This window comes from Rhamphochromis sp. 'chilingali' (assembly GCF_963969265.1).
Source record: "Rhamphochromis sp. 'chilingali' genome assembly, chromosome: 15".
Taxonomy (NCBI): Eukaryota; Metazoa; Chordata; class Actinopteri; order Cichliformes; family Cichlidae; genus Rhamphochromis; species Rhamphochromis sp. 'chilingali'.
Window position 1 is genome coordinate 12,269,332 of NC_137942.1, and position 20,867 is coordinate 12,290,198.

At 40.7% G+C, this 20,867-nt stretch overlaps 2 protein-coding genes across 5 annotated transcripts; one reads left to right on the forward strand and one right to left on the reverse strand.

Annotated features, from left to right (window-relative positions):
- Positions 1–27: 27 nt before the first annotated feature.
- Positions 28–9,016, reverse strand: asf1ba (anti-silencing function 1Ba histone chaperone). The gene is made up of 4 exons (XM_080904910.1): positions 8,654–9,016; positions 7,932–8,047; positions 7,626–7,802; positions 28–783 (listed from the first exon to the last, which is right to left on the reverse strand). The coding sequence occupies exons 1-4, from the start codon at positions 8,760–8,762 to the stop codon at positions 592–594; spliced, it is 594 nt and encodes a 197-aa protein (XP_080761036.1). The 5' UTR covers positions 8,763–9,016; the 3' UTR covers positions 28–591.
- Positions 9,017–14,405: 5,389 nt separating this feature from the next.
- crb3a (crumbs homolog 3a) lies at positions 14,406–19,426 on the forward strand. 4 transcript variants are annotated; one of them, XM_080904912.1, is made up of 5 exons: positions 14,406–14,850; positions 14,938–15,031; positions 15,301–15,505; positions 18,287–18,333; positions 18,415–19,426. In XM_080904912.1, exons 3-5 carry the CDS (start codon positions 15,364–15,366, stop codon positions 18,622–18,624), a joined length of 399 nt encoding a protein of 132 aa, XP_080761038.1. In that variant the 5' UTR covers positions 14,406–14,850; positions 14,938–15,031; positions 15,301–15,363; the 3' UTR covers positions 18,625–19,426. The 4 variants fall into 4 exon arrangements, with proteins under 4 accessions (XP_080761038.1, XP_080761039.1, XP_080761040.1 ...); XM_080904913.1 differs by having other exon boundaries at positions 14,938–15,025; XM_080904914.1 differs by lacking the exon at positions 14,406–14,850 and having other exon boundaries at positions 14,857–15,031.
- The last annotated feature ends 1,441 nt before the right edge of the window (positions 19,427–20,867 follow it).

Sequence of the window (20,867 nt, forward strand, 5' to 3'; positions counted from 1 at the left end):
AGAAACCCACTCATACAGATATAACAAATTCACCGTTCTTTTATTTGGAACACAAAATTACAAAATAAAAGGAGGAAAAAAACCATGAAGCGATATAAGCCATACAAAACTCCACAGTCAAATGGGAAAAGTAAGTGTAAGTGCACTGTGAACACAAATACAATGGCAGATTATCAAACTGCAATTTAATTGCCTATTGCTTCAGTGCTGAAATCTTCATAAACAGGTACAAGTCCATTGTGCACCAAGAAAGGAAGTAAGGTGGATCATTCAACAGCTTTGTTACGTTTCAGTTCCGTTTTATCGCTTCATATTTGAGGTTTCCTGCAATATTGCTTTCAACACTGGAAAGAACTATCCAACTATAAATAACACTCATTCCAGTCAGACACTCATAATCTTCCTTGGAACAAGTGCTTGTTTGAAACCCAGGGTGAGAACTCATGTTTGAGAAGTCTCGGGAAAATAAAGGGCAGCTATAAGGCAGGGATGTGTACACATCCTTTATTCCCCACTTGAATGTCCATAGGCATTGTTCAAAAGTAAGGTTTCGGGCTGTGAATCGTCACCTTTTTAGGGCAGGGGCCATCTTTATAAGCAGTCCATAGAGTTATCTGGGAGTACACCCAAAGGTGGGGCCTTGCCAGGGAGACAGGATGGCGGGAGCATGGAGTTTGAAGAAGGATCCACATTTTCACAGTCTTCCATTCGCTCTGTGCAGCCTTCCCAGTTTATATGGAATCTGGTGACACGTGGGTTTGAAGCTAGAATATTTCTCTGCAGCTGAAAAAGGAAAAACATAAAAATAAATTCTTTGCACAAGTTCTTTAGGAATACCTAACACAGCATCTTTAATAGAATCATTTGGACCACAATTTAAGGCAGTTTTATTTCATCTTCATCGTGTATTTGTGTTATTTCTGCATGTCAGTGTAAATAACATTAATATGACATTAATTAATGTTCATTATACTAGTGTACGCTAGTGTAACATTTAAGACCAAGTGTGATATTAGAAGTGTACATGAACATTAAAAAAAACCAAAAAAAACAAACAACTGTATCTGGCAGCATTTGAAAGTCTTTACCATTTACCCTGACTACTAATTGATTTTCTGTTAGCTCCAACATCAAAACAGGCACGCTGCTGGTGTAAATGCATCTGACTCCATGTGCTCTCTAGACTCAGGGCAGGAAAGAGTGAACCCAGTAGTACAAAGGCACAGTGTGGTATTTTTTTTCTTTCTTCACAATAGCTAATCACATAAACTCACACAGGAAACAAGAACTTTGCAACTCTAATCGGAGTAAGCTGTTTAGATATTTTTTTTGCATTTGTAAGTGAAAGGTTTTAATCACAGATGTCAGCCACCTTAAAAATTTGACACCTTCAATCAAAACCCTTTGCTATGACCACAAATCTCACAGTGGCACAGAATAAGCCACTGAAGGAATGTCATAATCGAACTTTCACAACGCTTTTTGTTCCAAAGTGCAAGCTTTGCTGAATTAAAGGCTTCAACTTCAGGGCTCCAGTAGTGCACCATGCTGCTCCATATGTATGGTAATAGTTGCAAAGCGTATCATATATTTCATTTTCAATTAGATATTTGATTAATTTCTGCATAAAAAAAAGTAGGGTTGATTTTTACAATAAAATCCCATTGAAGTTATCTGCAAATACAATGTAACTCTTGCACTAAGCTAATGTAGAACAACAACAAGTCTTCTTTGGCAAATGAGATGGTTCAATTTCGAGTCACTCAAAGTAGATAGTGTTCTTTTAAAATGTTAAAACACTGTCACTTGCTTCACAGGAAGTGTAGTTAGTAGAGATGGCACGATACCACTTTTTTATGTCCGATACCGATATCATAGATTTGGATATCTGCCGATACCGATATGAATCCGATATAGTGTTTTTTAATCAACAAAACTGTTTTTTAAAATATCTTGCTGCATTTTGCAAGTCTGCAAGTTCATACTCAAGTTTAAAACAACAACTACACTAAAGCTATTCTGTTATACCTGTATACAAAAAAAATATTTCATAGTTCAGCAATACTGATCAATCTAATAAACTTAGACCTACACCATCCTCCCTATTCTGGTATTTTAAAGAGTACTTAGCGTAAATATTAAGCAACCTAACTAATAGGGTTCCAACTCCCAGCAACAACAAAAATAAATAAATAAAAAATAGGGAACCACCCCTCACACTCCACCTCATGATGCTTAATCGACGTAATCAACCTTAATTTGATGCAGTGTGAAAAAAAATGCACAGAAATCAATTATTTTTCAAGAAATATTAAATAGATTCAACATCTTTCTTCAACAAAATTGCAGACTGCACAGATGGTACCTTCCCAAAGGAAAAAGTACTATAGCTTACTAGGGTATATATATTAGACTTAATAGTTACTATATACAGTAATTGACTTCTATTCATTTTACATCAAATTAAAACTTTGTGTGTCAGATAGTTATTTATTAAAAGCTAGACATTTTAAATGAGAATAAGAAAGAAAAGTATGTCTTTGTGCCCCCTTTTCCCAGTTAATGCCCTATCGGCCCCCCTGGCTAAACTTTGCTAGATCCGCCCCTGCACAGTTACCAGCGTCAGCTACGTAGAAAAAGATCCTGGTGTAGAAAGTAATATTAAATAAATTCTAACAACAGCTTATCAAGCTTAAACGTGCTGCTGTTGTTCAGCCGCTGGTTTCCTCTTTCTGGTGCAAAGTGGGCCAAAAACAAAGACGGACTCGCGACAGAAAAGCCGATCAGCTGATCATTAGCAGTTTCACGATTGAAGTAGCAGCCGGAGAGCGAGAGGCAGTCGCTCGTTAAGCTTAACATGGGAATGCTTTACAAACATTCAGAGATGGACTTACACACTTGCTTTACTTCTCTCGGGGATAACTTTGTCGGAGATGAAATGCCAGGTTGCTAGCGAAGCTCCAAATTAGAGCTGGGCGATAGAACGATAACGATATGTATCGCGATATAACTTTTACTCGATAGAGAAATTAAACTATCGCGATAGACCTCGCCGCTCCACCACAACCACCCACACATGCAGGGCCTTTGAGTAGGGGTATGTCACCAGGGTGCAGAGGAGGCTACCCCCCCCCCTCTGTCCCCTTCTAGCTGCCTCTGCCTCAATTTTATCCCACAACTTAGACATTCACATTACTCACACTCTCATTACACATACATATAGGATCTTGGGGGTGGGCACGATACACGGAGTCCAATTTACCATCAGGGTGTACACCTCACCCCTGGCGTCGTTGCCCACCTCTCAATTTTGAATACACGTAGACATTGAGGGCTAGCAGGAGGGACTATGCGCTTACCTGCTGCTCCTTGGCAGGTAGCTCCATGCCCTCCTGGGTTTTAATTGCACCTTAGAACACACATGCATCAACACTACAATGAGCGGGTGGAGGGAGGTTTGGAGTCTTCTCTCACCCCCGTTCTCTGCGGCCTGCTGGAGCGGGGGGGCTAGGAGGAGTTGGCCGTCCAACTGCGGTCTGGAGTGTGGGGCCTCCCTGCTGCTGCGGAGTCGGGGCGGTCTGCCTCTCCCCACCGCAGGGAAAAGGATAACACCACCTGGGTCTGGGTGCAGTTCCCCCCTCCAGGGGCAAGGGTACCTAGACCCGGTTCGTAGAGTACGCTTGGGGAGTGTGATCGTGTGTACAGCGTCTCTTTATGTCTGTCTCCACGTTGGTTGAGTGTGGAGTAAGTGCATATGAGAGCATGAGGGTGGGAATGGATGTTTGTATCTGTGTGTGCCTGTATGTCTGTGTCTATATGTCAGGTTGGGTATCAGACGCCACCTCTCTGGGGACATCTCAGGCCCTCCAAGGTTTGGAGGCCTATCTCCACCCACCACTTCCCCTGCCAGTGGCGGACTCCCTCAGGTGTCGGTGCATTGGTGGTTCTTTGTGTCTGGGGATGGGCGTCCGGGTACACACCGGCTCACTCCTTGGCGGCCGCTTATCGGGGCCTGAAGCCTGGGGCTCGCTCGGGCCACTTCGGAGGTGGGGTGCCCCCGGCCTCTCGGCCTGGGGCTCGGTCACTCAGGCACAGCTGGCTGCCGGCGGAGCTCACGGGCGCGTCACTGCAACTCCCCCTGGCTTCTGCTCCGCGGCTGCTGAGTGAGCCCTCATCTGGGACTCTCCTCAGCTCTTACTGGGACAGTGGCGCGGCTGCCCCTCTGTTGGTCTTCCTTGGTCTCTTGTGTTCTGGGGGCCTCTGGATGTCTGGAGTTTTGATCTCCTCCATACCTGCTTCATACCCTGGAGGACGGGGCTGTGGCTCCCCACACTCCCTAGCAGATCGTTACATGGAGAAACCTTTGGAATACAAGCATGCTGATCCACACAGGTATGCACACAGGTGTACACACGGGTATTCACAGACGCGGACTACAGCTTTCTTGGCTGCTGCCTCAAAGCACATTGTGCGCTGTCTATCTTGCGTGCTGCACAATATCGTTTATTATTTAGTATGTACTGATATCCACTGCTAGCTAGTTTATTGTGATGGTGCCGTGTTTTTTATTATGTTGCTCTTTGTTGTTTGCTTTCTCAGGTGACCCAGGTGTTTTTTTGTTTTTTTCTTTCTTCCCCTTTCTTTCTTCCCCCCCTTCTCACAGTCTTTTCTCCCCTTTGGTTTTCTTTCTCTCCCTCTCTTTCTTTCATTCTTTCTCCCTGTCCTATCCCCCAATCATGTCTGTCCCGTTTGTAGCAACTGAAAATAAAATAAATTCATAATTATAATAAAGGTCAATCAAATGGACCAATATGGCAAGGCCATGATGATCCACTTGGTAAAATAAATCCGCCTGGCATCTTTCTTGGCCTTAAGACAACAATTCTGATGGCTAAAGATCCAAACGGGACACAAAAAAAAAAGAAAAAAAAAAAGAAAAAGGTCAGCCAATCCAAATTAAGTAGCGCAGAGCCGAATCAATCACAGCCGCAGCGTCACGTCGCGTGACTTGTTATGTACAGCACAAGTGCCAAGCCGCACATGTGTATTTGTTTGGGAAGCAGCCAGCCATCGTACCGCCCGGGTAATGGAGGAAATGAGTGTGCCGACTAGAAAAATCAACCGAGCGTGACCGAAGGTTACCGAAGAGAAAACAGATGATGGTTCCAATGCCGGAGAGATTGTCGAACGGAAGAGCCATAGAAGTTTCGTAGTGTGAAGGTATTTCGGCTATTTCAAGTCTGACAAAAAACAGAGTAGCGTGCACTGTAAATTGTGCCGAAAGCAAGTCTGGAAATACAATAAACTGGTGCATGCGTCACACTGTGCGCCACGTTATTGTTTCGGTGAAATGAATTTCTACAATACTGTTACTGTTAATTCTACTCTCTGCAGTGTTTAAATGCTTACATATACACACAGTTACTGTCCCTCCACACATACGACTCGGTTCTGCTTCTATGCCCCAGCTTTGTTTACTTTTTCCCACCGAGGCTTCTAGACTTCTGATTGGCCAACATTTAGGCACGGTTAGGAATCTAGCGCCACCTGCTGCTTTGGCATGTTCATAGCAGCGTTTTCCTTCATTTCTGCCTTTATGTGTGGACGGGATTATTTTTTAAAACGAAAACGGAAAATCTCCGTTTTCAAAAATACCCGTGTACGTGTGGACGTAGCCTCAGTCTCTGACTGGAAGTGCTAATTCGTCATTCGGCTTTTGTCAGACTAAAGTAACTGTTAAAACTGTTTGAAAAGCTCAGCTATACAACAAGGAGAGATTGAGAATTTCCTTTTAGTTCTCAGTTTATTTGATATTGACAAAAGTTAGTCAGTTTTGTCTGTTCTTCTGTAAAACAAACTAAGATTTATTTTTAGAATTAATACTTTGTTTCTAAGTGGAATTGACAATTTAGTCTGTTTCATTTGTTCTATTTTGAAACTTAAACGCTTTAGCGGCTGTCTTTTGTGTAGTTTGCAATATTTGCCTTTATTTATCTGAAAAAGTCTCATGTTCCTTAAGTACATCTACCCTGTTGAACTTCATCCATCCATTCGCGTCCGCTTAATGGATGAACTTATTATGGGAAATAAATATTTAAATAAAAACAAGCTGCTGATTATTTCACATTTTACTTGTGAGCAACGGCACATTTAAATCTTACAAATATAGTTATTTGGCTTATATCGTGATATCGCCTGAAATGAAAAAAACATATCGTGACATGAAAAAATGTTATATCGCCCAGCTCTACTCCAAATGCTATCCAGACCACAGGTCCCGCATGCCACAGCCGCTCTATCACGTGATGCATACTGCTCCGACGTGCTAACGTTCTGAGGTGAGTTACGGCGTGTTGCAAGTTTTGTGAGGTGCTTTCGTGATATTTAATGGATCGGATTACATTTTTTATTTTTCTCCGATATCCGATCCAGTCATTTAGGTCAGTATCGGACCGATACCGATACGTAATATCGGATCGGTCCATCTCTAGTAGTTAGTCCTGTAAGGATCTCCAAAAACTAGACATCTCTTGGGCAGGAAGGGAAAAGATAACCATTAAATGAGCGCAAATGAGCTGGAAATGTAGTCCAGACTGGTCCTACATGGAAGACTCATCAAAAGAAACCTTACCTGCAAACTTGTCATACAAGTCAGTAGTTGACTTATGCAAAGAAACGCCACACTTGTTTTGGAAACAACTGCTGTGGACATATTCATATTGAGCTTTATGGTAGCAAAGATATGTCTGTAGCAGTATTTTGTAATGAACAAAACACTATTAAAAATGGGTGTGGAAAAAAAAATCTCCTTTAGGATCGTTTTTGCAGCACAGTAAATATTTCAGGAAATGGAGGAAATAATCGTAACAAAGAATCAGCAAAATCTTATTCAAAATGCAATTCAGGTTTAGAAAATAAAGGTTAAATGAGGCCAGCCTTTACAAAGTATACCAAAGCCTACCTATTTGAAGTAATGAAAGTCCAGTTTGTGTAAAAAGTCACTCTCCACTGACTTGAGCATTATCCAAAATATCTATGTAGATGTTAAACATTTTCTGTGTATAAAATAAACATCTGTGATTGACACAAGAGCAGGTGAAAACGCAAAATGAAATCAGTACTGCCGTAGTATGCTTCTTGTAAACATTGGCACATTACCTCTGCAATAATTATGAAATAGTTTCCATTTTTGGAAATTCAATAATTAATAGTAAATTTTCATTTAATAACATCTGAAGAACTAGTCATTTTTGTTTATTTCTTCTTTCAATTACAACAAAAAATGTTGTAATCTCTGAGTGGTACCAAAAGACTTCAATATAACTGAGCGATGGTCTGCCTCCAGTGCATGCGTCACAATGAGTGATGCATTTCTCATCAAAATTTTCAACTGTCAACCTAACAGGCCAGTGAAATTCAGATTTATTTCCAAAAGGGACTAATTTTAGATTCTCAGGGTACTTAGGTCTACTTCAAATAGCCAAATGACCTGTGGTGGTTTTTAATTTGACTGCAATTATAAATGTTCAGTGGAAATAGGCCTTTACCGTGTAATTTACACCAATAACATTCAAAATAGACAGTCGTGGTAGCATTGCATCTCAGAAATCAGTCATGATCCTAACCTGTGTGTAGTCTGGCTTGATTGGAGGATTTTCACGCAGCTCTGGGTCTGTGTATTCGTTGTTCACATAGTAACCAATGCGAATGAACTCTTGGCTGCGGTACGTGCAGGTAATGAGCACTACTGTAACACCAACTGCATCGCTTTCAGGAATCAATCCAGTGTTTGGGGCATCCGCCTGATAAACAAGCAAGCAAACAAACAACAACAAAAAGCTATTAATATATGTGGAGCTCCACTGCTGTTGTGATTTGGTCAGATTAGTCACAAATAGTGACTACTTTTTCTGAGTGTCAATTAATTATACCTGAAACACAAACATGTGTCTCCCAGCAGGTACTGGGCCAACCAGCACCGAGTCGAGGATTTGGTCGTACTCTTCACTCTCTGCTGAGCCGACATAGATGATCTTCCACTCCAGGTCTATAAACAGGAAATATTACAATAGAGTGCTTCATTAGAAAAATATGATGTGACAAAAACATTATTTTTTTGTTAAAAAATGAGCCTGTTAAGCAAAGAACTGATCAGCTGATGAACAGATGTAAACATGTAGGTTAATGTGCACAATGGTTTTTAATATTTCAAAAGCTTTATAAATTCAGTTTGGTTGTGTGCTCGTACAAAGAATCTGTCCACATAAAGTTACACAAAGAAATGCAAAAAAAACAAAACAAAATTTTAGATTTCCATCCTTGAATAGAGCTATATTTTGTTTACATTTTTACGCACAAACATTAAAACGTTGGCTAATTAGCACTGAACTTGTTTTTTATCCCTTAATGGAAACAATAAGATTGCTTTACCATATTCATAAGTACCACAGGACGTGCGAGAAGCGTCCACTCTCCTTGTTATAGCTTTAAGCCATGCTGTTATGCAACTTTAATGTTATCTTTAAGCAACGTTACCCTTTACACTTCAACAAAAAGTAGTTAGCTACTACAGCTAATACTGTGTAGCTGTTAGCAGACTTATGTTGTAGCTTCACACAAGCGATAATGACAGCTGTTATGCAATGGTACCAACCTTCAGCAAGGTCCTCCATACACTCAAAGGTTATTTCAAACTGAAAGGGGTTTCCGAAAGGACTCGGGTTGTCTAGGACAGCCACATTCAACACCTGTACCTTCGCCATATTTTCTGGAGCGGTAAGAAGGGGCAGTTTCCCGGGGAACCTTAAAAAGCAACACTCTCGCAACACAAGCGGTTACCACAATTATTATGGATCACACACCTGTGCTTTCACGAAACGCAGGCCTTACTTATAGGACTAGGCTCACACTACTCACCAAAACAATATTTCTATCATTCAATTGCTCATAAATCTGGGAATAAATTGCCGCTCTCCCGCCGCTTTGACTGTATTACCCAGGTTTCAGCGCGTCTACGGCAAGCTGTACACGCGTATGATGGAAACAGAGGAAAAGTGTGGCCTCGATCAAAAGGAAGGAAAAGTGCCTCTACTGACCCCTAGTTGCACAACTACCAAAGCCCGAACCCACAATAAACAAGCTACAGATTGATTATTGTTGTAATTATTTCAACCACAAACAAAGTAAATCAGGCTGGAAGTATTTCTGTAACGTGGCCTCAAGCTCTGATGTACCAACTCAGTGCCTGAGGCATTTTATTGGTGCTGTTAATGACTGCAGTTCATCATAAATGCTTGGGCAGGGAGGTGATGAAATTATCTAAAGTATCTAAACTTTATGGAGTCACACCCAGGATTGAGGAGTAGTGAGTTCGTGCCATTAAACTAACAGATTAAGTACATTTTGCAGGGTTTCATCTGCACCTATACCAGGTACCAGCATAGTGATTAAAGTGTTACATTTGAAACCCCTTTGAATGCAGAGAAAATCTAAATTTGTTTACAAAAAGACATGGCATTCATTGCAATCTCTATCCCCAGGTAGATTCTTTTAAGGACAGGTTTATAGCTACAGAGAAGCAGGGTCTTCAGTTCACTGGTGAAAAACATGAAATCTAGCTCTAATTTTTAAGCTTTGAATCTGAACTCGTAAAACTTGAATATGTGAGGTGTAGTCAGAAATCAGAACTATATACTATATATTCACACATTTTAAATAAGCTGTTGCATGCAGAATTTTAGAATGCCACAAAGCAATACTCTAATCCTCCCACTTGGCCCATACAAAATATTAAATTTTTTTAATAAAACAAAATTCACTGACATTTTTGCTGGCATGCAACTTTTTTTCCAGCTTGCAACCCCAATACTGAAAAGGATAAAAACAGAATGCAATTGCAAATACTTAAATTGAGAAAATGTAGCATTTTAAGAAAGATATTGGCTCATTTTGAGTTTGATAGCAGCAATATTTCTCAAAAGAAGTGGTACAGGGCCATGTTTACCCACATGCAGCAAACCCCTTATTTTAACAACAGTCCATAAACATCTGGAAACTGAGAAGACCAGCTGCTAGAATTTGGGGAGGCGAATGTTCAGCAGTCCTGAGTCTTCTTTGTACTCTTTGTAGTTCAATTTGGGTTTTTGTGTTTGGATTGTTTTTGTTTTGTTTTGTTTTGCGTCTGTCCATTTCCATGACCTTTGACCCAGAGAAATATTTCTGGATCTTGTTCACATGTGGCATCTTTTTTCCATGATAGAGCTTTAACCTTCATTTCTGGATGGTAAACTGTGGTCATGGCCATACCATGTTGAAGTGTTCCTGAGGCCATTCAGTGACTTCCATGATAGCAACATGCCTGATAGAAACATTTTAATATAGTGACACCCGAGGGCACAAACATTAGAGTTTTTCTGTTTTTTTCAGAGATTTCTCTAGATTCTCAGACTCTTCTGATGATGTTATGTACCGTAGGTGGTGAGAGATTCCAAGCCTTTAGGATTTGACATTGAGGAACATTATTCTGACATTGTTCAATTATTGTTTTTTGATTTTTTGCAGATGGTTAAACCATCTGCCCATCTTTACTTCCGTGAAACTTTTTATACCCAGACATGTTCCTGACCTGTTGACAGTTAACATAACTTTTTTGTTGTCCCCTTTCCAACTTGTGTGAGAGGTGTTGTTGCCATTAAAGTCAAAATAAGTTAACATTTTTCTTAAAATGGTACATTGCACGTGATATGTTTTATGTTCTGCTGTGAATAAAATACACATCATTGCATGCTTTTTTTTCTTTACATTTTACACAACGTCCTGACTTTTTCAAAACTAGGGTTTTATTTTAATATTTCAAGATTTATCTTCTTGAAATATGGTAGCGATATATATAGACATAAGGGTACACATTAATATAGATTGAAATAATAAAGACATTGCCTGCATGGGAGTATATGTTGCTCTAAAACCTCTGTATACCTTTCTGCATGTGTAAGCTTCCAATTCCAGTGGCATGAATGAACCTCCACACTATCAGACATGCAGGTTTTTGAACTGAGCGCTGATAACAAGTCAGATAAATATATAAATCTCCTTGACATTTTTACATTCTGCTATAGCGTATTAACTTCCAGTACATGGCAGTTTCATGTCTTCGCAGCAGTTTCACCAACACTGATTCCAGCCCAGAAAACATGGCCAAGTGCAACATTTAGACAGATGTTAAATCAAATACGTTGCTCTAAAAACAGTGTACCTTTTAAAATCATCATTGAATTGCTTCTCTCTTGCAGTTTTATTATGTATGTTATTAATTACTGGGCTGTCACTGTAGGTATTTATATCAGCTTACATAAACTATTAGGCTAATGAACTTGCTTACAGAAGCTTTCTTTAGTAAAATAAACTTCCTGATAAAACTAACAGTGAAATATATAACAGTGACTCCAATAAAAAAGATACTGTTTTACACGTAATGCTCATTTATTTGACAACAAACACACACACACAAAAAGGTGCTTGTTGCACCCTTTAGTGGTCACTACTAAATAAGTAGAAAACAAGACACCAGAAGAGCTATTTGTTCTTAATGTTTCTTCTACCGCCATATCTGATCTGCAATCAGCCTAATGTCCAACCAAATTGTTAACGCAAATAATCTAATCAGTCAGTTAGCTCAGTGCATTTGACTTTGAACATGGCAAGCCTTGCTGCCAGCTTCTGAGAGTTTCAAAAACTGTTGATATGCTGGGATTTTTCTGCCCAACCACCTCTAGAGTTTACAGAGAATGGTCTCCAAAACAGAAAGTATTGAATGATGAGAGACTTCTTTAATCTCAAGCTGAGTCTCAGGGATAAAATGCCTAGTTGTTACCAGAGGTCAGAGGAGAACAGCCAGTCTGTTTCTAGCTGATGGGAACAGTCACTCAAATAGCCACCTGTTACTTGCTGAGACTGTGATTCACTCAGGCTCACCTAAATTGGATTCGATGAGTCTTGATTTCTGGTGAGACATTCAGATGGGTCACAATGTGATGTGAAAAACATGAAAGAACCATATTAGCAGTTCAGGATGTCATGGTTGTGGGGTTGTTGAACGTCTGGTGTCCTGGTGCAGCCACAACAACCTGGTGCTGAATGCCCAGAAGACAGTGGAGATTATTGTGGACTTCAGGAAGCACACAGCTCCATTCCCCCCCATCATCCTGACTGACACCCCCATCACCTCTGTGGACTCATTCCGCTTCCTGGGTACCACCATCACCCAGGACCTGAAGTGGGAGCCCACCATCACCTCCATCATCAAGAAAGCCCAGCAGAGGATGTACTTCCTGAGGCAGCTGAAGAAATTCAACCTGCCAACACGGACGATGATGCAATTCTACACTGCAATCATCGAGTCCATCCTCACCTCCTCCATCACCGTGTGGTACGCTGGAGCCACTATCAGGGACAAACAGAGACTGCAGCGTGTTGTGCGCTCTGCTGAGAAGGTGATTGGCTGCAGACTCCCATCTTTGCAGGACCTGTACACCTCCAGGACACTGCGGAGTGCAGCTCGGATCTCAGCTGACCCTTCTCACCCTGGATACAGTCTGTTTGACCTGCTCCCCTCTGGCAGGAGGCTCCGGTCCATTCGCACCAGAACCTCTCGCCATAAGAACAGTTTCTTCCCCTCTGCTGTTGGACACATGAACAATAAACGTACGACTGTTCCCACCCCTAACACATGACCCTACGCTGTGTTCACTGCATCATTCCATGTTTGGCACTGATCACCACCTGCACTCATGCATATATCTTTCTACGTAGCACTTTTAATTCTTCTTCTTACTTTTATTTTTTCATGTCTATTTAAGCGCAATTTATGACAGTATGTTTGCACTGAAGCACCGCAGCAATTTCCTAATGTTGTAAACCTGCTCAACATTTGGCAATAAAACCCTTTCTGATTCTGATTCTGATATTTTCTTGGCACAGTTTAGGCCCCTTTGTGCCAACTGCAGCATCGTTTAACTACCACAGCCTACCTCAGTTTTATTACTGACCATGTCCATCCCTTTATGACCCTTGTTACGGCCCTAGCAGGGCCTCTTCTTGAAATTTCCCTTGTGTGGGTGTGGTCTTCTCTCTCCGCCTCCTCCTCTTTTGTTCCTCCCACCCTTCTGTCTCTTTTTCACTCCGCCCTCTTGCCACGACGCACCTGCTGTTCATTACCCCGTTTGGCACCTGGACCCAGTCAGCAATCACCTCTTTATTATATAGATTATATAGGCTGGGGAAGAACTGTGTGATGCAAGTGGTTTTTCCCTATGGCTCTACATTGTCTTTTTAGATGTTGGAAAAGTCCCAATGCGTGTTTGTCCTACCCGTGGTTTTAAGTTGAGTGAGTAGATGGGCATATAGGCCTTGGAAATGTCTCACCGTGGTGAGGAGTTCAGTTGAGTGAGAAGTGGGAAGTGCCTCTTTGTGTTGTGGAGTTTTTTTTTTTTTTTTAGTTGTTTCCTTTGTTGTTTTTGATCTCTTCTTTTCTTTTTGGCCTTATTGATACAGCGACGTTGCTGACTCTTTGTGTTAAGATTATTTGCAATAAAACCATATTATATGCTAAACACCTCTGTCTGCTTTCCTTTTCATTCTGTTCTGGACCCATTTGTTACCGGCCACCACACTCGCAACTCGAAGAATTCCTTCGTGGGGACGTAACATGCCAGCAGGAAAACATGCCATGTTCCCAAGTGCAGATCATCTCAAACTGGTTGCTGGAACATGATAATGAGTTCACTGTACAGGAATGCCGTCTCAATATCTCAATAGACCACTGGGATGAGGTGGGTTTGTGACTCAGTGCCACAAAGAATTAAGAAGGCCCAATCCTGTACTAGCAAAGTGTACCTAATAAAGTGCCCAGTGAGTGTATGTGCATGAAAAGACAGGGTTATGCCAGTAGTTAACTTTCTCATGCCTTATCTGTCCTTTCTTTAATAGATAAAACACTCTGAATCACATGTCAAACTGTGGTTACTGAACGTTATATTACTGAAACACTGTTGCAGATATTAGGCTACATACAAAATAGCAAGGGGCACCTCCTCAATGTGAGTCACTGCTGTACTATAAGAGTAATTTTCCACAGCAGGTCTGTGCTTTTCAGAAAACGCTTCAGTGCTCTTACAGTGTCCACACGAAACTCTGACTAGCACAGATTAGGCCCGAAGCAGACTACATTTTCTGTGCCCCTCTTAGTCTGAAAGGAGAGATTAGGAGAGGATTAGAGCCCACTGGACCAGCTGGCCTCCAAATTCATCCTTAAAATATCTCAGGAATGTCGATATCCTTTCTCCTGACGGGAACCGTAAAACCTGACGGAGGCGCTGTTTCATGCAACGCCATCAGCAGGTTGCTGCTGTAGGTAAGAGCTTCACAGGGAGTAAAAACTACGGCTAAAGTTGTGCAGATTGGAGCAAATAAGGCAAACCTGGCATCTTGTTATTATTATCATTATCGTTAATTTTTTAGAAACTGAATGAACTTTGGAAGGAATTTCTGAATATAAATATTATTGCATAAAGGTGATTAAAAGCTTTAAGGTCTGATTTTTTTTTTTCCTGATGGAAACAGGATAGATCGGCGCTGCTCTGCTTTAGCAAAGTGCGCATTTTATTCTACTTTGTACGCACAAAGGAGGTTCTGTTCGCCCCGCTGCAGGTAGATAACTGTGCTCAGGTATTGTAACACGAAACTCAACCACGTGACCAATGGCGAAGTGAGGAGTAGACGAGGGGAAAAAAAGAGCTTTAGATGAAAGACCAACTCATAGGACAGCCGAGGATGTAGTCTCGGGTACTTCAGGTAGGCTTGTTCTGATAGAAGTCGGCTGAGGATGTTACCTGTACTTTTCACCCGACTCATATGTGTTGCGGTTTCATTTTTGACAAGGTGAGGCGGAAGCAGTTGACGCGTAAAGAATCAACCTGTTCGATGTTCCTCGTTTTGCCTCGACCATCTGGAAGCAGTCGGATGAAGGGTGTGTGTAAGTCTTTGAAAAGAATCACGTTACAGCATATTGTCATTTGATAGTGTAATGATGTTTTTTAGGAGGTGTTAGAGCTGTGTTCTTCTGTTAGGCCAGTAAAAATATTATTGCGCAGGTTTAGAGGTGATTCAACATCAGGCTGAATGTGACTCAGTAGTTGTGGTTTTCTCTGCCTGACTCAGCTTGAGATTAAAACAGTCTATCAGTGTCTGAGTGAACTGGAGAGGATATTTGCGTTTGCACTGCTGATAGTTGTGTGTCTTTAGCTGTTCAAATGGAGGCAGTAAATCCTCACGGCGGCTGTCTGTGAATGAAATGGACCCAAGCTGATGCCCCGACTGTACCAGTCTGCCCCCATTTGGCCCTGCTGGTCACGGGTAGAGATGGCAGCGTGCCTGGATGTGCTGACCATACCTGGAGCTGTGGTTGGGAGTGTTTTACTGCTGGTGCTGAGCAGTAATCCTGTGTGGGGTGAGTTGGAAGCCTTCCTCAGCACTCCCATACAAATAAGCCAGCCTTTTGACCACACCTGTGCACACGCACACATAAAAAACCTATTGCATCCTGTGATGACACATAAAAAAACTTAGGAAGCTTTGCTAAGAAACTGTGAAACATGTCAGCACTGCCTAATAACATAAGACTAAGATAAGAATTTATAGGAACAAGCTCCCCATTGAGTGGGAGTAATATACAAAAAAGCAATTTTAAAGATGTTGCGGTGCCGTGTAAACTAATGTCATGATTTAAAAATCATTTGAACTAGATTTTCACACGATACTGAACATCTCGCAGAGTCATTACAGCTAAAAAGGAGAGGTGTTTTGTACTATAAGTGCAGTACAAAACACAGTATATCTGATGGGTATAGTTACATTGGGGTGGGGGACTGTTGAGCAACTGAAATCTCCTATCAAACAAGAATGAGAGGAAATGTGATTTCAAAACTGCAGCAATTGTTCTCCTCAGTTCCCAGACATTTTAACTGGTAAATGAAGGTGATGCTACACAGTAAGACACAGACCCCTGTCCCACTGCTGTGAGAAACTGTTGCATTTGTCAGTTTGAATCCTACTTTAAGTTGTGAACATGGCTGCCCCCGTCTGTAACCTTTGTTATCAAGTCGTACCTTTGTCCTTGGCAAGTTTACTATTTACCCAAGCAAATGATTGACTCAGAAACTATGGGGAGGGCTTAAGTTTCCAAAACAAAACTTTCTCATTAACACGATTTTTTGAATGATGAACACACACACACAAAGAAACACAAAGAAACAAATAGATTTGAGTTGGGTTTTTTTCTCACATTTCATAGTGTGCTGTTTGACTCAGCTAATTGTGACTGCGGTATACCGTGCATTCCTGAGCTTCTCCTCCTCCCTATTCGCTCTGGTCAAGAAGCTCCAGTGGGGCTTTATGATGTAACTGAGTAATCACATGGCTGCTCACAGATGAAATGGCTGGTAGCGATACTGGAATGCTTACAAGTGTCAGGTGCTTAGAAAGTGGACGAGGTTGAAATGAACTTCTGCTTTACTGTGGTACTTCCTCTTATGTGCTTTTCATTACGCATGTATGTATAAGGGTAGATACAATCATGATAACATGTAGAAGCGATACACTTTTCCTCTTTTAGACATTATTTTTGACACTCATGTCTCTGTCGTGGTTCAAAAACAGTTTTGCACTTTACTAAGAAGCCAGCTTTTCAAGATCCTTTCACATTCCTGCATTCATCTGCATATGAATGTGTCAAACACTTTGGTTACATGTGAAAATTATTCTTCATTCTCACTGAGAGTTACATGAGTAGCTTTAAAAAAAAAAAAAAAAAAGTACGGTATTATACTTCTTTGCAAAGACTGGAACTTTCAAAAGTCTCCCCCAGTTGCCAGGAAACAGACTCATTACTTTAAATGTTATGAGTGCACATTCACACGTGCTTGTAAGTGGTTACTCTGAAAGTTTAAATGCATTTGCCAATTAAAATAAAAGATCTTATCTAAATACAGAGAGCCCCATAATATTTAAACACATTTTAATTATATACATCAGTTTACATACAAAATGGAGTTTTTAAATGATGATTTCATTTATTAAGAGAAAAAAGCTGTACAAACCTACATGGCTCTATGTTAAGAAATATTTTTAACTCATGAATTAACTGTGATTAAGCACTTTTTTTCTTGTGGGTGGGGGGGGACTGAGTTTAGAGCCATTACTCAAAAATGGTGAAAACTTGGAAGAGGAGTGGTTGGCCTACAAAAATTACTCTAAGACCACATTGACAATTGACCCGCGAGCTCGCAGATTAACCCAGAACAACATCTAAAGAACTGCAGGCCTCTCTTGCCTCTGTTAAGGTCAGAGTTCATGATTCAACAATAAGAAAGACAAAAATGGGATCCATGGGAGAGTTCCAAGATGATAATCCACTGCTGACCGAAAAGAACACAAAGTCTCACATTTGTCAATAAAACATTTTGTTGATCCCCAAGACTTTTGGAAAAAATATTCTGTGGGCTGAGGGGAAAAATCACCAACGGTCAAACATGGTGAGGGTAGTGTGATGGTCTGGGCCTGCTTTGCTGCTTCAGGACCTCAACAGCATCTAATTGATGGATCCATTGATTTTACTCTTTACTGGAAAAACCTCAAAGGAGTCTATCCGACCGTCAGTTTGTTTGAAGCTCAACTTGGATTATGTAGCAGGACAATGATCCAAAACACAGCAGCAGGTTCACATCTGTATGACTCAATAAAACCAGAAAACAAAAACAAAATAAAGGTTTTGGAGCAGCCTAGCCAAAGTCCAGCCTTAAATCTGATTAAGATGCTTCAGCGTGACCTTGAACAGTGATGTTCCTGCTGAGAAACCCTACAATGTGGCTGAATCAAAAAAAAAAAAATGCAAAGAAGAGTGAGCCAAAATTCCTCCACGGCAATGTGAAAGACTCAGTGCCAGTTACTGCAAACACTTGATTGCAGTTATTGCTGCCAAGGCTGGCACAGCCAGTTATTAGGTTTTGGGGGCCATTACTGTACACAGGGCTAGATAGGTTTGGATAACTTTTATAATCAATAAAATCACAATTTAAAAACTGCATTTTGTATTTACTTGGGTTATTTGTGTCTAATATTGAAAATTGTTTGAGGATTTGAAGCATAATAAATATGTTAAAACATTTTTTGGAAAGGGAACAAATACTGTTCCACTGATATAACATTCATTATGTTTCTGCTCCTTTCACAGGGAATATGACCTTAAGTGCAAGTGACACCCAATCTAATAACACTACAGTAAGTGACAAATATTTTCAAGAACAGTAAATAACTTTGGTATGTAATTAGACTTTAAGTGTTATATTATCCTGTTTGCAGGGACCCAACATCGCAGCCATTGTGGCCCCTACAGTCACCTTGGGAGTGCTGGCTATAGTCTCGGCTTTTCTCGTCTGGTTGTTCTGCGTGGTCAAAAAGAAGAGGCAGACCGAAGGGACGTACAGACCCAGCGCTGAGGAGCAGTCTGGTGCACGCAGCATTGCCGCACCGGATGCACTAAAATTACCAAAGGAGGAAAGACTCATTTGAGGTTTTGTGGAACACCTTGTAAGGACACAGGCTGCAAACACTTGCACGGCAGCCTTCCTGTGTGACGAGGCTCTCAGATTGGGGCTTGACCACTGAGAGAAAACTGTCTCCAGGTTTAAGAGAGGACAAAGAGAGATCTTTGAAACCGTACAACATGATGCATTTTCTTGCCGCTCCATTTCAACAAGCACTGAATTGTTCTTGCTTGGTAAGCCGAAGAGAAGCGCCCAAAGGGATTTTTCTCTGACTTTTAAGAACAACTGAACATTTCAAAGAGGTCTAAATGTTTATTCTGCACAAGTTAAAAAAACAAAAAGCTACAGTATTTTATCGCCACTAATGATTTTAGTTTAGCGACACTTCTTTTTGCCAGCTGCCTTAAGTCCTAATTACTTGCTGGATTTGATTCTGTCTAAAATTTCAATGCAAAATCTGCTGACCTTTAACCTCAAACTTTTTGCGTTTTTAGTCAATCGCATTTGAAAAGGAAAGAGTTTCTATTTATGAGTTTAATCAAAAGATCTTATCCTCGTGAAAACTAGTTTTTTACAAAGCTGCTCTGAGCTAAAAAAAGAAGTCAGGTTATAACTAGAAATCAGAAGCAACTGTTTACACTTGACATCTCTTTGAATAACAACACTAATTTAAAGACAGGCCATCAATAATTCACCAGATCATATGTATAGCACATAATTGACTGTAATCAAGTAGAGATGTTTTACAATGTCACCACGTGTTTATTTATGCATTTGTCAAATAACTGAATATTTGTTTAATATTTGTGTAATTAAACTTTACAAAGCATTTAAAGTCTCACGAGTCCTCCCCAGGTGGATCAGCAGCGGTGTTTATGTATAAAATCCCAGTAAAAATAGGATATAGGGTGCTGGTTTAGCTGGGTAGGTAGAGCAGGCGATCTATATGTTGTAGGTCTTTCCTTCTTCTGTCCACTGTCCTGTTACGCAAAAGGCTAAAAATAACAATAAGGAAATAGCACATGCCTGAAAAGGTTGAGCAGCGATGGAAAAAATGCAAACAAGTCCACAGCTATTGTATGTATTAGTGTACAGAGGCTGATGATAAAATAGCTATGCAGATAAGCATTTTCAGTAACCACAGAGTGTAAAGTTCAGGCTCTCGGTGTACATGAGAAAAGCACTGAAATGCTCGACTCGTTAGCCTGTAGTAAAAAAGTTGTTAACTGTATGATGCAAGGAAAATTCACAGGGTCACTTTTTTCATAATTTTTTTTAAATGAGCAGGTCTTTATGTCTTATTCCCCACACAAATGCGTATCCTGGTTTTCAGTGGCTTCTGCATGTAAATGACTCACGGAAACACGCAGTCATGTGACGTCAGCATTATCACTGCGAGGAAAGAAGGTTCCTCACATACAGGCAGATCAAGTTGGTTAGATTTCAAAGACTGGAAAAAAAGCTAGTGAGACACGTGTCGAAAGACCCCAGAACAACTGAATGACTTAGTTGAGTCAGAAATTGCAGTCTGAAAGAAGATGATCATTAGAACCTTGCACAGGAATGGACTCAGATGTTGTAGACCAAGAAAAACTCCATTTGTGTAAAAGAGACACCTTCAAGCCAGACTGAAGTATGCTACAGTAAGGACAACCTGGAGAAAGATTATGCATACTGGAAGCACATCCTTTGGTCAGATGAGATTAAACCCTTTTGGCCACAGAGCCACTGCTTACATTTGGAGAAAGAAAGGTAGAATTTAGAGACCAAAGAAACAGCATCCCAACAATGAAACACGGTGGTGGGAGTATTATGCTGTGTGGATGCTTCGATGTGTCTAGGACTGAGAATCTTGTCAAGGTGGAAGGACTCATGAAGAAAAAATGATATGGGAAGATTATGAAAGAAAACCTCAAGCAGTCAGAAATAAACAGAGTCTGGATGCAAGATATATCTTCCAACACTCCTGATCACCAAAGTGAATGTTACTGACTGTCCTACACTTGAATCTCATTGAAAATCTATGAAGTGAAGAACATTAAATCTGGAGAAGCTTGAGAGATTCACCAAACCATTATGTATATTTAGGATAATTCTCTTAAAGAAGTATACATCCGGCAGTGTATTAGTAAACATTGTGTAGCACAAGTCCTTGTAGCTATATGTTGTAGAATAGACTTGCTAACTAGGAGTTTTAATGCTGTAAGGTGAAGAGAAATCTTGGATCGCACGTCAAATTAATCAGTAAAAGAAAACAAACAAAAACCC